At 45.4% G+C, this 14,308-nt stretch overlaps 1 protein-coding gene across 3 annotated transcripts in view; it reads right to left on the bottom strand.

The window, feature by feature from the left end:
- The window catches only part of wnk1b (WNK lysine deficient protein kinase 1b), a 39,000-nt gene that overhangs the window by 8,284 nt on the left and 16,408 nt on the right, over nucleotides 1–14,308 (bottom strand). For 2 of the 3 annotated variants that reach the window (XM_085902481.1, XM_085902482.1), the window contains exons 3-20: nucleotides 12,467–12,639; nucleotides 10,538–10,758; nucleotides 10,180–10,337; nucleotides 8,948–9,036; nucleotides 8,675–8,814; nucleotides 8,517–8,596; nucleotides 8,275–8,451; nucleotides 7,747–7,813; nucleotides 7,474–7,670; nucleotides 2,808–2,882; nucleotides 2,672–2,746; nucleotides 1,628–1,698; nucleotides 1,396–1,549; nucleotides 1,218–1,334; nucleotides 1,038–1,148; nucleotides 923–974; nucleotides 711–851; nucleotides 49–622 (exon numbers count right to left, since the gene is read on the bottom strand). In XM_085902481.1, coding sequence (XP_085758607.1) covers nucleotides 49–622; nucleotides 711–851; nucleotides 923–974; nucleotides 1,038–1,148; nucleotides 1,218–1,334; nucleotides 1,396–1,549; nucleotides 1,628–1,698; nucleotides 2,672–2,746; nucleotides 2,808–2,882; nucleotides 7,474–7,670; nucleotides 7,747–7,813; nucleotides 8,275–8,451; nucleotides 8,517–8,596; nucleotides 8,675–8,814; nucleotides 8,948–9,036; nucleotides 10,180–10,337; nucleotides 10,538–10,758; nucleotides 12,467–12,639 — 2,672 coding nt within the window. Of the gene's footprint in view, nucleotides 1–48; nucleotides 623–710; nucleotides 852–922; nucleotides 975–1,037; nucleotides 1,149–1,217; nucleotides 1,335–1,395; nucleotides 1,550–1,627; nucleotides 1,699–2,131; nucleotides 2,339–2,671; nucleotides 2,747–2,807; nucleotides 2,883–4,543; nucleotides 5,930–7,473; nucleotides 7,671–7,746; nucleotides 7,814–8,274; nucleotides 8,452–8,516; nucleotides 8,597–8,674; nucleotides 8,815–8,947; nucleotides 9,037–10,179; nucleotides 10,338–10,537; nucleotides 10,759–12,466; nucleotides 12,640–14,308 lie in introns of all 3 variants that reach the window. The other variant, XM_085902483.1, reaches the window with a different exon arrangement.

Here is a 14,308-nt window from a genome sequence, read left to right as displayed (position 1 = left end):
TCAGCAAAATTCAACCCGATCGACTTTCGGATCGCCGATAAAACTCACCTCGAGTCGCATTCCCCGCAGTGAGTGTGCGTCTGCCCGGGCTGGGCGGCTATTTGTGGCTGCGAGTGCACCATGGTGGGTTGCACTGAAGAAACGCTGGAGGAGGACGGCGGTGGCAGCGCGGGGAGGACGCAGGAAGAGCTGGATGAAGCCAACGAGGTGGGGGAGAGCGAGCGATGGTCGAGGGGGGCTTCGCTGACCGGAAGGCTGGAGGAGGGGGAGGTCACCAAGGAGGGGGGAGGGGATGCGAGCATTGTCGAGAGGATGTTGGAGACACCGGTGAGGGGTAAAGTGGCCGAGACGGAAGCGGAATTGGACGCCTGGGAATGATTCACCACAGCAGAAGAAGAAATGGGAGACGCATCGGAGGGCTCCTGGTTTGAAGTCGGAGTGGCGACGCCGTCTGAAGCCTCGCCCGCCGGAGTGGAAACTGTAGGGTGGGCGGAGTGGATGGAGGCGGGGGCGGTGCTTGGTCCTGGATCCAACTGATTTTTGTTCTGTCGTAACTCAGAGAAGGCTTGCTGTAAACTGACAGCTCCCGCCGATTTGGACAACTCCAAACCTTGAGTTGAACCTCCAAAACAAAAAACCCCCAAAAAACCTGTGACTTATGGCTGGTAGAAAAATAATCGATTTATCAATCAAATCGATAAAATGCTCACCTAATTCGACGGAAGCTGCACGGGAAGGTAAGGGAGATGTTGGAAAGGTCAGTTCCTTGAGCCTGGCCTCGGGTACGGGGCTGACGATGAATTTGCGCCCGGCTGAGTGGACCACTTGTCCTGTTGCGCTGGGGGGCGTGTCTAAAAAAATAAAATAATTTGTTTGTGCATCTCCAAGTAACAAAGCTTCGTTTCCGAGGAATGATAATCACCTGGCATGGGGATTGATATCGCCAGATTCTGCTGGGCCGCGTCACCGCTCATCTGGAAGCCAATCCGACGCCATTAATTGCGATCGACTGCATGACGACGGGCCATTGGACTCACCTGCCCGCCCGCGTCCCTCTCCAGGCCTTTTTCGTCGGCGTTCTCGATCACCTCCCGGACTTGCTCGATGAATGACTCCCTCTCGCTCTCCAGGATGAACTCGCTTTGGACCTGGAGACCACGACGGCGACTTTTAGGCTCCCGCCACGGGTTCCGTTTGGAAGCGCTGACGCGTCATACCATGATCTGGGCGATCTCCTCCGGGTTGTCTCCGTCCAGGTCGAACCTGAAGGTGACCATCTTCCTGTTGTGAGTCTCCAGCTGGCATTCGGCTACTCTGTCGCCACGGTTGGATATCTTCACATGGACACAAAAACATGAAGAACCTGGCGCAAAGGAGTGTCTCGAATATTATTACGTTTAGAACGTTGAGTTTGGCCTTGGAGAACTTCTCGTGCCGCGACCGGCTTCTCACGGAACGTCTTTGGTGTCGTTTGGTGGAGCGGCCTTCGTGACGACCACCGCCTCCTCCCTCGTTGCCGTCGCTGAGGCCCGAAGCCTCAGAGTAGCCACTGAAATGGGTCAGAGAACCGATAAAAATATGCACGGGTACGTAATCGTGCTCAGGAATATAACACCTTTATTATTACCTCTCGATGGATGCTTGGGTTAAGGGTGCCAGCAGCTGGAAGTGGGAAAGGTCCGAGGGTTGGGACACAGACTGAAATGCAAGTGGTCGAGTCAAAATACAAAAAAATATATACATCATCATCACGCTGAGGCTGGACGATTCATCGAAATTTCAACCTGGGTTTCGATTTTTGAAAAAAAAGAAAATAAAATTAACATGCAGAACTACATAGTTTCCAAGGTGAATAATCATGATTTCAATCTCAACAAAAATAATCTTAAAATAAAAAATAAAATAATAATAGTAAATAATAATAAACGTAAAAATAATTAGTACATAAAAAATAGAATAATATAATAATAATAATAGATTATATTAATATTAATATACTAAAAATAATCTTTTCTTTTTTATTTAATCGTCCAGCCGTTTTACACACACATTTGAGGGAATGAACAATTCACAGCTAATGGTTTGGGTTCTATTCGGAACCTCAGGGAGCAGGGCCATTTTCGCCTTGTACCTGGGGAGGGGCTTCTGTGGCAGGGGCGGGAACTACACTGATGATTGGCACCGTGGTGGCCAACGGCTGGGACGGGGGCGCGGGGAGAGAGGGGACAAGAAGCGGCAGCGGGCAGGGAGGGGAGGCCACGGCCGCTGTCGGCACGGTGACGGGAGGGGGCGGCGAAGGAGCGCGGCTCCACGTGGTTGCGGGGGCACTCGCACCGGGCTGAGGTGAGGAGGAGCCGGGAAAAGGAGGAAGAGGAGACAGAAAAGGAAAGATAAGTCAGGAAGAGGGTGGACTGAGGGAAACGGAGGAACACAAACACGCACATCACCACCGAGGTTACCTGAACCAACGCTCGGGGAGTTTGGTAGAGAAAAAAAATGCGTTCGATACTTGGGGATGGGCTGAGGTCACATGACTGAACAAACGAGATAATGACACAAACCAGACACGGGTGGCATGCCGAAGAATGCAGAAAGGAAAAAAAAAAAAAAAGCTAATGTAAGTGATGTCATTAAAGTCAATATACCAGATGAGGAACACGTGCGTGTGTACCTGCGCCTGCAGCAAGGATATATGGGCGGGGCTCTGGACTGATGACGTCACCGATGACTGAATCGAAACGCCCACCTGTCGAGAGGAATTCTTTGAAGCCTTCAGAAGATAAAGAAGGAGATTTTGAATTGTTTACCTGCTGGGTGGTCCCGGGCTGGGAGGCCGCCGGGGCTAACAGCGGGGAACCTGGGGCAGGCTGGGCGCTCGAAACCTAACCAAATTAAAAAGAGGAGATGCCAAAAAAAAAAAAAAGGAAGTATTTAGTATTTGTGGATGGCTTCCCGACGGGACAAGACATGAGTGCAAACGCAAGGTACTTCTATTGGTCTAAGTTCCGTTCTTGTGTATGCACACATGCACACAAAATGGTCAGAGAATATCAAACTATGCGGCGTTCGCAAAACTCGGGGGGGGTTAGGCTCGTTAGGCGGGGTTTCATCTTCATGCAGGTGGCGAATTAATGGCGGTAATAATAAGCGCGGGTTACGCTCACACAAAAAAAAAATAAAAAAATGCTATTTTCCTTTTTTCTTACCCTTTGTACTCAAACGTCACATGACTAACTCTCCAATCATATTCAAATTGGGACTATCACAGCATAAAAATAAAAAAAATACCCTTAGAAGGCTGCGTACAACGTTATACTTGTCAAGACGGGAGCTTAAACAAGTATAGTTGCGGACAGGTTGACTAAGTGGACAAGAAAATGTACAAATGAAAATCTCACGACAGAAACAGAAATGAAAACAACGATGAATACGACAGATCCTATCAGCTTTCTAAGGGTTTGACGAGTTGCGGCTGTGACCTTTGAACCCTGCAAAAGATGTCAATAACAAAATGGGAAAGCTGCAAATAAACTGATATCAAAGCAGTATTGACACAAAGCTGGGGAAAAAAAAAATATTCAAGACGGTAATAATAAACAGGGAAAGCTGCAAAAACAAACAAATAAATAAATAAATAAATAACTGAATTGATACAAAATAAATAAAAAATTCACCCCAAAAATTCATTCACTATTGAACCTAAGCCTCTGTCAATTTGTTGTATGTTTTGGTGTGTTTGTCCGCACAAATCAACAAAGTCTTGCAGCTTTACGACCATTAAAACACAGCCATTTCATTTCACTTAACATATCTCACGAAGCGGTAAATAAATTGTATTAAAGCAAACGACTTTGGATTTGTACATGCGTAATTTTCAAGTATACCAAATGAATGGGATACCTGTACAAACAACACAACATTGCCTTCATATATGGACATATATGAACATACAGACAAAATACTACTTACTTCATATAAGACACAAAAAAAAAAAAAAGAAAAAGAGGCTTAGGTTGCTTACAAAGCTGGTACACAACAGAGCAAATCTCAAGCCAACACGAATGTCCCAACTGATTGTCGTAACTTTTCGGGAGACATTCACAAAGTACATCTGAAATGTGCTCTGTAGCATCTGAGCGACTGGAGGGGGGTTAAATTGACAACTTTTCCTACATGATCGAAGGGGTTTTGGGTTTTTGTTCGGTACAACAAGAATTGCTCATGGGTCAAATTACCGCATCAGTCATTTGTTTAAGTTACAAAATGTATCAAGTCTTTTTTGAGAAGTTGGAATTTGAAATAGTGTTGCACGGTGTACCGATACTAAAGAGTACCGTATTTTTCGGAATATAAGACGCGCTTAAAATCCTTTAATTTTGTCAAAAAAATAGATGATGCACTTATAACCTGGTATACCGTGCGCCTTATATGGATATTTCCAAAAATAGATCTAGTGGGCCTTACAATTTTGAAAAAATACGCTGCAATAATATAATTGGACCCATGGCTTTAGACTTGAACGTTGAAAAGGTGAACTCAGTACCAGTGCGGGGTTATTGGCCTGCAAGGCCAGCAATGACTCATGGTACGTCATGTCGGGCTGGGAGGGGACCACCCCTCCGTGGTGGGCCCACGCACTTGGAATGAGTGACTCCGGCTGGGCCGCCGGTGCGCCGAGGTCGGAAGCCGGGGTGGGAGGGAGAAAACTCTGCATGGACGGCGGATGCGCTTGGGTTTCTGTGGAATCGCAGAATACAGCCGAAGACGAGTGCGGGATGGATCGAGCGGCCGAGGAATCGAAATGGCAGGACGAAGGAGGAGGCGATTGGAATTCTCCGGCATCGGAGGATGGGAGGGAGTCGCTGGAAGGTTCTGGGCTTCGGTCTTTTACGCTTAGGCCCGCGTGATGGAGGAAGAGACTTCCCGGTGGTAAAGGAAGCTCCGGACTGACGTAGGAATACATCTCCTCTGTTACCGGCTGGAGTCGAAGGAACGAACCCGAGCCGCCGGATCCTGTTGGGGTGTTTTCCTCCAACGGGAGATCCATGGAGCTTCTCCGGGCTCGGTACAGTCTCGACGCCAGGAGACTCGGGTCGCTGGCGGCGGCGGCAGCGGCGGCGGCTAAATGGTAGTCGAAGACACTACCCGTAGATGGCGCCGCATCGGGCATGGTTGGCGGAGCCGACATCGGGTAGGCGGAAGATGACGCGTGGTGCTGCGTGTCGGTAGATGAACAGGAAACAGGGCAACCGGCGGATTGACTCATAGAAGGTACCGGCGGAGGTACCGGACTGTGCGCGCTTAGTCTTTGCATGATGTGAGGGTGCAAGAAACCCGGCTGAGGACCGGAATCATAGGCTAAACCGGCAGCTGCGGCAGCCGCTTGCCTTTGTTGGTGGAAACTCAAAAGGCCGAGCTGGTGCGCGGTCATCGGGTAGCCGCCGTACGCCATGGCTTCGTAATGGTCCAGTAAGGCGGCTTGGTTCAAACTCAGCCTCCTCACCACTTCTTCGTGTTCCGCCCTCATGTCCTTGTAGCCGTAGAACGACGGTTCCGAGTGCCCCGCCAGATGCAAATGCTCCCCGACTCCGAGTCTCTGAGCGGTTGTGGCGAAACCTGGATTGACCATGTAGAGAGAGGGCGGGTCCACACCCTCCATGCCGGCGAAGGGGTGCAGGCTGCTCCCGTATCGAGGGTACGCCGGCTGAAAGTGGCGGGTGTGAGCCTCGAGGATCGACGTGCTCTTGCGTCTCTGCGTGTTATAAGCCTTGGGGGGGCCGGTGGGAGGAGGCGAGAAGGAAACGGGGCGTTCGGGGATGGAAGGGAAGAAAATAGTCGGTGGGTCTGGCAGTGTAGGGTGAGCGGCGCTCCCCCCTGTTCCTCCTCCTGCGCTCGCTCCGCCACTGTAGGGGTGCGCCATTGAATGCTGCTGCGACAATGAGATACAGCGGGTTTAGGAATGACAGAAAAAGAAACAACAAAGAGTATTGTTTCTGAACAACACAGCCCCCGGAAACCAAATGATGTGGTTAGCATAGAAAAAAAAAAAAGAGAATAAGCGAAGGACGAGCATGAAATATAGATAAAATATGAGGACAGGAAGGAGTAATGCTGGGAGGTGAAAAATTCACTCCAAATTAATCAGCTGATGTATCTTGACGCAGAAAATTTGGGCTAGGCTTATACCGACGGCAAATTTCGGTATCGCTACCCAAAAACAGCCTTATTTCAAGGTATCGCTACTTGCTGTACTGCCCTCTAGTGGTTGCTTTACTATTAGGAAGTAGAAATTAGGATAGAGAAGTGCCATATAATTGTAAAGAAAAATTATATGTTGGGAAATATTGTCTTCCTTTAAAATGATCTGGCATTTTTTATTTTATGAAGTACTAGTGGTATCGGTACTTGGTATCGACTCAAAAGTTGAGTGCGTACTCGCTGAAGTTAACACAATCCAGAAGAAGAGAGGCAACAAAAGGAGACGTTGTGGCACATGATGCCTCGTTATCTCTTTCGAGCAAACTCTCTGCTTCTCGCCACCAAGACGTGGCGCAACGGGACCAAAGAGCTTTGAACCTACGGGGCTGGAGAAGAGGGCGGGCAGGCTGGCCCTTCGTTGCCTTGCCCGGGGCAGCGAGGGGGCGGAGTGAAGAGGAAGCACCGTCTCCAAGGCTTCGGAGAGGCGCACGGCGAACGTGTCTCTCTCGGTCGAGCGAGGGGAGGCGCCGGCGAGGGAGGACGAGAGGTCTGGCGGAGGGGTGGAGGGCCGCTTGGGGCGCGGCGCCGGGGGGGCGGGGGTGAGGGAGTAGGAGGTGGGGGGGACGCAAACGGACATGCTACGGCATCGACGGCGGCGGGACGCAGGCTGCGGGACGGCAGGGGAGGGGGTGAGAAACGAAAAGAGGGAAGAAACACAAGACGCAAAGACAACAGCAACAAAATAAATGGCAAGAAATTGAACAAAAATCAGCCAGAATTTAAATTTAAAAAAAGGCTACAAGATGAAATGTAGATAAATAAACAACAATATTTTGTTTCCTAATTCCTCAAAAGTAATGCTGCGAGCATTCTGCCCGACAACAATGGGCATTTTTTAGGGGGAAGGGAAGAAAATAGTCGGTGGGTCTGGCAGTGTCAACAAAAACATTGTGAATGAAAACAGGACAAAAAAAACAAAACAAAACATGATAAATGTGACATTTAAATCGTAAAAATAAAAGATGAAATCACGTTGGCCAACAAAATCAGCCTATAATATAAAACAAGGAGGCTGGATGAAGGAAAGAAGATATAAAATGCGAGACGACCAGGAGTTTAAAATCTTCTGCTCGTCCTTTCGTGACTGATAAAATAAAAAATAAAAAACACGCTGGGCTTCAAACCGCAATCCCACTCGCAGGCACTTCAATCGTGATCCCACTCCAAACATAGCACGCGACAACGCATGAGGTAAGACAGCTAAACGTTACTCACCACTGGTTGCGCTGGCTGAGCGTAAACCGGGTGCTGCTGTTGGGCAGCGCCACCTATAGGTGCGGTGGAGTAGGGACTCTGGGACTGAGGCTGCTGACTTGCCGGCGGGCCGCTATAGGACATGGTCAGCTGACCCAGCTGGGGGCAGTCACTGGAGAAAATTGAGGAACCCTGACCGCTGTCGGCGGCTCCTTCGGCTGCGATAAATGCAAATTGAATATAATGTCCGAATATCACGCGTCGGCAAATTAGTGTCGTGTATGTGTGTCTTACTTGCGTGCAAGATTCCCAGCTGCTGATAGTGATGCGGTTGCTCCGCCTCTGTCTCCTCAACCTCCGCCTGGCAAAAAAAAAAAAAAAAAAAAGAGACCACTGGTAATGAATGGAATTAATGTGTTTACAGCCGTTTGAAATGTCTTGAAATAAATAAATACATGAATATTTTATTTATATACATATATATATATACATATATATATATATATATGTATATATATATATTTTTTTATATATATAATTTTATATATAATATATATAATGTATATAATGTATACAATGTATATATATAATTATATACATTTATATATATATATATATTTATATATATAAAATATAATTTATATATTTATAATATTATAATAATAATTATTATAATATTTATTATATAATATAATATATATACACACACACACACACACACACACACACACACACACACACACACACACACACACACACACACACACACACACATATATAAATATATTTTTTTTCTCTCTCTCCATATTTTTTCCTACACACCTGTGTATGTGATACTTTGAGTGCCTCTTGCTGTTGTTCCGCCTCAAGTTTCCTCCTCGCTTGTTCTTCCCGCACCAGCTGCCTCTGCTCTCGCTTCCTCCGGATCAGCGAGACGCGGTCCTTGATGGCTTTGGCCATGGTCTTGTGGTCGCCCTCGGCCACATAGCCAGACTCGACCTAAACGCATCGGCGACATTTGTAATTCCCTCTCACGGAACCCCCAAAGCCGCTTGAGCTGATACCATTTCCTGAGCCACATCTTCGGGAACGTCCTTGTTGAGATCGAAAGAGAACTCGATGGCTTCGTTGTCTTTGTATTTTCCTGGAAATACAACGACGACTAGCTTAGCGGCGATCAAATATATTTCATATCAAATTTTCTCATTTGAAGAAATCTTACCTTTGAGCTTCTTGACATCTTCTATCCTAAGCCAGAGTTTGATGGCGATCATTTCCCCGTCATCCTCCTCTGCTAGCTCAACCCTGACTCCGGTGTCTTCTTGGAAGAACGCGTGGTTTAACAGGATCTTGATAGCGTATCTTGAAGGGGAGGGGGGGGGGGGCACGCGACTATTAAGTTATTCTGAAAGCTCCTTCTGAACAAATGCAACCGAGGAAGAAGCACACTGGCATTTACAACATTATCAATCCTTGAAAAAATTAAAAAAATCACCTCTCGTCTTTGTTCGTCCTGATGCAGCCATCGATAATTTCCTTCACTTCGGGAATGGCCACCTTGTCAAAACTACCTGGCTTCACTCCCTGCGTGACAAAACAAATAAACTCAATCAAATAATTCTCAATATAGCGATGCTATCATTTCCCATACAACGCCATAGATAAAAACAAAAGTGAATTAATTCTCCGGGATGTTTACTTGCAAAGTCATGCGATGTGCGTGACTTCTATAAGTCTCATCAGGTGAACGTGAATGCGGACCTTGTTATTTAAATTAATGGCGTTAGAGTCAAGCGGTTTGTTAGGACTGTTGAAATATTTGACAAACTAAATGATGAATGGGACCAAATCAGGAAATATATATAAAAAAAAATAATATTGAGGTGAGTGACTTACCTTGAGTGTACCAAGAGACGCTTTAGCTTTTACTCAAAAAGTGTCTCAAGTGTTTACCGGCAAATGAAATGGCCACCTCCCCATCTTTCCTCTCATTGGCTGTTTTTTGATTTTTTTTTTTTTCCCCACTCCCTTTCACAGTCACCCATAAACACACAGTAAGATTCCAGGGCCAAACAACATTAGGACTGATGTGAGGTGGGAGGGGGACCGGGGGGGGGTGGAGTAATGCTATTAGGTATGACAGATGAGAAGGGGGCAGAAAGCGGGCTTTTATGAGGCTGATTGGAGGTAAGGAATGCTCAGAGGGAAGAGGGAGCGATTTTTCCGTACGGATTAGAGGACGAGGCAATGACGTGAAATTTACAAAGTAACAGTGGCTTTCATTTTTGGATTAACGATCTCGATTAATTTTGAAAATAAGGTGATTTCGGTTAGGCCGATGTACTTTTTGTCCCCAAAACAAAACGGCGCTGGTGCTAGGTTTTAACATAAAGTGGATAACATCATTACTTCCTGGCAAATTGAATTTTTTTTTTTTTTTTTTTGGGGTGGCTTCTTTTTTAGTGATGACGTAAGAGGTTAATCGGGGTGACACGTCTGGTCAGGACAAGCGGGGTTGTGTGTGTGTCGATTAGCGGGTGAGACGAGAACGGCATCCCCCGGGGTGTGTTGGAAAAATAACACAACTGGTTGTGTTATTTGTTTTAAATGACGTTAGGCAGATGTGTGATTAGATTACTATTTAAATTAAAACTGTATTTTGTATTGAATTTGTCTTACTTCGGTTTGTTTGTTTTTTTTAAATCAGAAATGAATCCAAACACTTACGCTAGTGACCCGTCTGTAGATCTGGGCGGCGTTCTGGCATTCCGAGTAAGGGTATTCCGAGGTGGCCATCTCCAGCATGCACATCCCGAAAGCGTAGACGTCCACAGATTCGTCGTACTTCTCCTCGTACATCTCCGGCGCCATAAACTCTGGAGTACCTGACCACAGCAGATGAGAAAATTCCATTTTTCTGCAGGGATCAACAAATCGAATTTGTTGCCACTAGGGGGCGGTAGCATTTCATGCTAGACTTTGGTGACAGGAAGAGTATAGTTTTCTTTTCAAATTAAGAGGACATTAGTGAATCAACTGACAAGTCTTGGCTGTTCAAGGGGTCAAGGGGGTCATCAGAGCCTACCTATGACGCTCTTGGCAAACGAAGCCCTTTTCAGCGTGGCCAAACCCAGGTCGCCGATTTTGACCGAGCCAGTGGGCCCGGTGATGAAGATGTTGTCGCACTTGAGGTCGCGGTGAATGATGGGCGGCGCTCTAGTGTGCAGGAAGTGGAGGCCTTTGAGAATCTGCCGGCACCACGAACGCAGAACCTTGATCTTCATCACCTTAAAGCGCTTAAGGTAGCTGCGGAATAAATGGAAAACTTTGTAAAAAAAAAAAAATCTAACTTCAGCGATAAGGATCATCAGAAAATTAGGTTTGCAGAATTTTGGGGTTTGTTTTGAAGTCTAGTTGGATACAAAGGGATTTATTTGGACACTCTAGATTAGATATAATGCAGGTAGAGGATCTTTAATTTGAAATTGTCACGCGGCAGAATAATCTAATTTTTCCCTTACGCAATCCAAGAAACCAAACTTTGATCTTGTTAATTCCGAATTGGATAAAAGTGCTGACTCTCATGAGAGCCAGTGTCAGTTAAGTGCTGTTTGAAAATTTCCCATGTCCTCGTGTGGTACACGCAAAGCTGCCTTGACTCAAACCACTCAAAGAATCTTTCACCATTGAAATGAATGGAAATGCTGTTAATCCGTTCCAGCCTCGCCAATTTTTTTTAATCACACTACATATCATTGCACGTTATAATAATTACCATAGAATCTAAAGAACTAAACAGTTTTTGCTACATTTTTGCTTCACTTCAGTGTATATTGTGCTGCTCCTGGTGGCAGTAACATACAAATAAATCGATTTGCATAAATGATGGATTTTCCTCTTGCTTGCTATTATCACTAATATTTCAAGGCACCACTGCATAACATCGTAAAAACACACACGGTCACACACACGTAGATAAGGGCTCTCATGTAGAAGTCAAGATTCCCATGCTCCTTATCAGTCATCATTCCCAACACTTTTGCACACGAGGGTCCCCTTCATCCACATTTACATTCTTCTCTGGGTCCTGCACAATGTTAAAGTAATCCAAGTGTCCAGACATATTTGCTTCATGATAAGCTCTGGCTGTGGGGTTTTAAGATGCTTCCATACCGGGGGTATCAAACATTTGGCCCGCGGGCCAAATTTGGTCAGCAGTTGAAATATATTTGAATTGTACATCCACTTTATGTGTTAAAATTAAAATAGCAATTTTTTTTTTTTTTTACTTTTCAAAATTTGAGATGTTGCAAGCAATTTTTATTGCCGTTAATCGTTTTTTAAATATGAATTTTTTTTTTTACTAAGTGATTCGTAGGTTGAATGGAAATCCTCCAATGTACAGTAGAGGGCACTATAGCCCTTGTAAGCTTTGTCACGCTTGTCACTGTAATCACAGGTGTCTCATTTTTCGTGTCAGTGACACAAGTTGACGATAACCTCTTCCCTATCGTAAAACGATGTTTTCGTGCCTCTTTCGATGGTTCCGCTCTTGCACCCTGGCTGAACTGTAACTGTCACCGTGCTCATCCATGCGTCACGTCGTCACGTTGTCCCCCTCGGCACGCTTCGTTTGCTCCCTGCCTATCCGGTTGATAGGAATGAGAGGAATCTGCAGCAGAAGCAGCATCTGGCAGGTGGGACCGTGTCCCACCATGCACCACGGCGCTTGCCCAACCCGCCCGCTCCTCATTTTGCCTTTGATTGTGAAATCGCATTGAATGGTTCTTCTGTAGACCTATCACGTGTTCGACGCGTGGACAATGACGACCGCAGACATCGATTTTCTTTTTTTTTTTTTTGCAGCCGAACAGATGCGACGGTTTTATGCCTAACATTATGTAGCCTTTTTTTTTGTGTGATTACTAATAAACCCAAACAAATGTGCTAGCGGGTACTAGTTAGCCTCAAGGTTTATTCTAAAAATAGTCTCGGTTCCTATTACCATACTCACGTTTTAAGCGTGCCCGAAGTCATGAGCTCTGTGACCAGCACGATGCACTTCTTGCCCTTGCACGGCCCTTCCCATGAGTCGTAGAAGCGGACAATGTTGGGATGCTGGAGGCCCTTTAGCATCCCGGCCTCCTCCTTGAAGCGCTGCCGTTCGGACTTGGACAGTTTCCGGTCCTGGAAACAAGAGTGTGAGGACAACAGGAATTATGATAGCAGGATGGAGTGGACGGATGTGATAAGTGGATGCGAGGAGAGAAGTGGTCATCGAAATGTGATGATGATGACGGTGTCATGCTACAAAAACACACTGAAAGGCAGCTGCTCACTCTCGAGGACTTTCAAGTCGGAATCAAAGGCAGCGCAGCAATCAAATATAGTTTGATCTTTTCTGCTTTTATCGGAAATAGACTACTACTGTATCTTGAGCAACTTGTAAAACATATTAATGCATATTTAGGAGAAATAAAGAAGTCAAACTTGATGCAACTTCCAGAGGCACATTGTCAATTTATGAGAAAATTAAAGGATTTTAAGTGCGCCTTATAGTTCGGAAAATACGGTAATTACAGCTCATGGTCCAGGATCCTGAGTTGTCTAACACATTACAACGAGCATTTCAGCTTCTCCCAAATGACCTCATAAAATGCAAAATGCCTCGAAGGACGCGTGTTCGTTGGTGCACGAATGTGCGTCAAAGAATGTGTTTACTTATTGATGAGCTGGACTGCTAGTCATTTTGCGTTTGCTGACACCCACGTCACTCACCAGACAAATTATGGGTTAAGGGATTTAGAAAACAAGACAAAATGACATTTAAAAAAAATTATTTTAAATTAAAAAAAACATTTTTATCTTACCAAGTAAAAAAATTAGATCAAATGCTTATGTTTTTATAATAATAAATAAGTAATAATAATTTGTAAAATAAATAAATAAATACATATTAAAAAAAGAAATAATCATAATAATTCATCAAAAAATAAATACCATTTATCACACACTTTACATTTGACACCAAATCTCAAAGTGCTTATTACCGCGAATGTTTTCTCCATATTTTTCTCAAGCAGTGTATGAGAACATTGTGGTTTCTACCTGCAGTGTGCACCATGCATTTCACTGTCTATTAACAACTGACAAACAAACTTCCATCTCCTGACCCCAGTGATCACATGACAAGTGCTGCGAGGTCACCTGACTGCCTGGAAGTTAACATTCCATTTTCCCAGCAGCACTTTAAAAAAAAAAAAAAAAAAAGAAAAGCCGCCTGACCATGCATATTACTGTATGACGCCTCCCTCGGGATAGTGGAAGATTGCTTCTCTCGCTCTCTCACGGGTGTGAGCATGTGCAGAAGAGTCTTTATAATCGATTAATCGGCGGTGGCGTTTTCTACACAAAGCGAATAATGTTCAGGTTAAGAGATGATATCATCCTGTGAGAATTTTTTATTTTTTTTTATTTACTAATTCAATTTCCAGAACACTAGCAGTGTTGTTGGGTGTTTAGTTGTTTTTGCCGTCTCTTCTGCTCAGAGCTTCAAAACATCATGAGACTCGAGTTTGTCAGATTCAAAAATACCCTCTCGCTCTTCCTCCTCGTCACAGGCGTACCGACGTGCACCTCGACGTGTCGGGCCCAGCACGTTCACATCTGTTTTTTCTTATCTGCCACTCACACAACACTCCTCCGCAGAACTCTATGTTCTCCCGGGCGTCAAGTCCGAGTCGGCCGAACTATTTGTACATGAGGGAGCGTAGAAACGGACGCCCAAGCGGGGAAAAGGCCGCCGGCCACCCAGTCCAGTCACCAGCGTGTCGGTAAAGCTGAAAATTGCTACGCG

This window comes from Syngnathus leptorhynchus, chromosome 21, assembly GCF_054491065.1.
Source record: "Syngnathus leptorhynchus isolate UIUO chromosome 21, UIUO_Slep, whole genome shotgun sequence".
Lineage (NCBI taxonomy): Eukaryota > Metazoa > Chordata > Actinopteri > Syngnathiformes > Syngnathidae > Syngnathus > Syngnathus leptorhynchus.
Note: the sequence above shows the minus strand (reverse complement) of the source record. Positions and strands in the feature narration are given on the sequence as shown.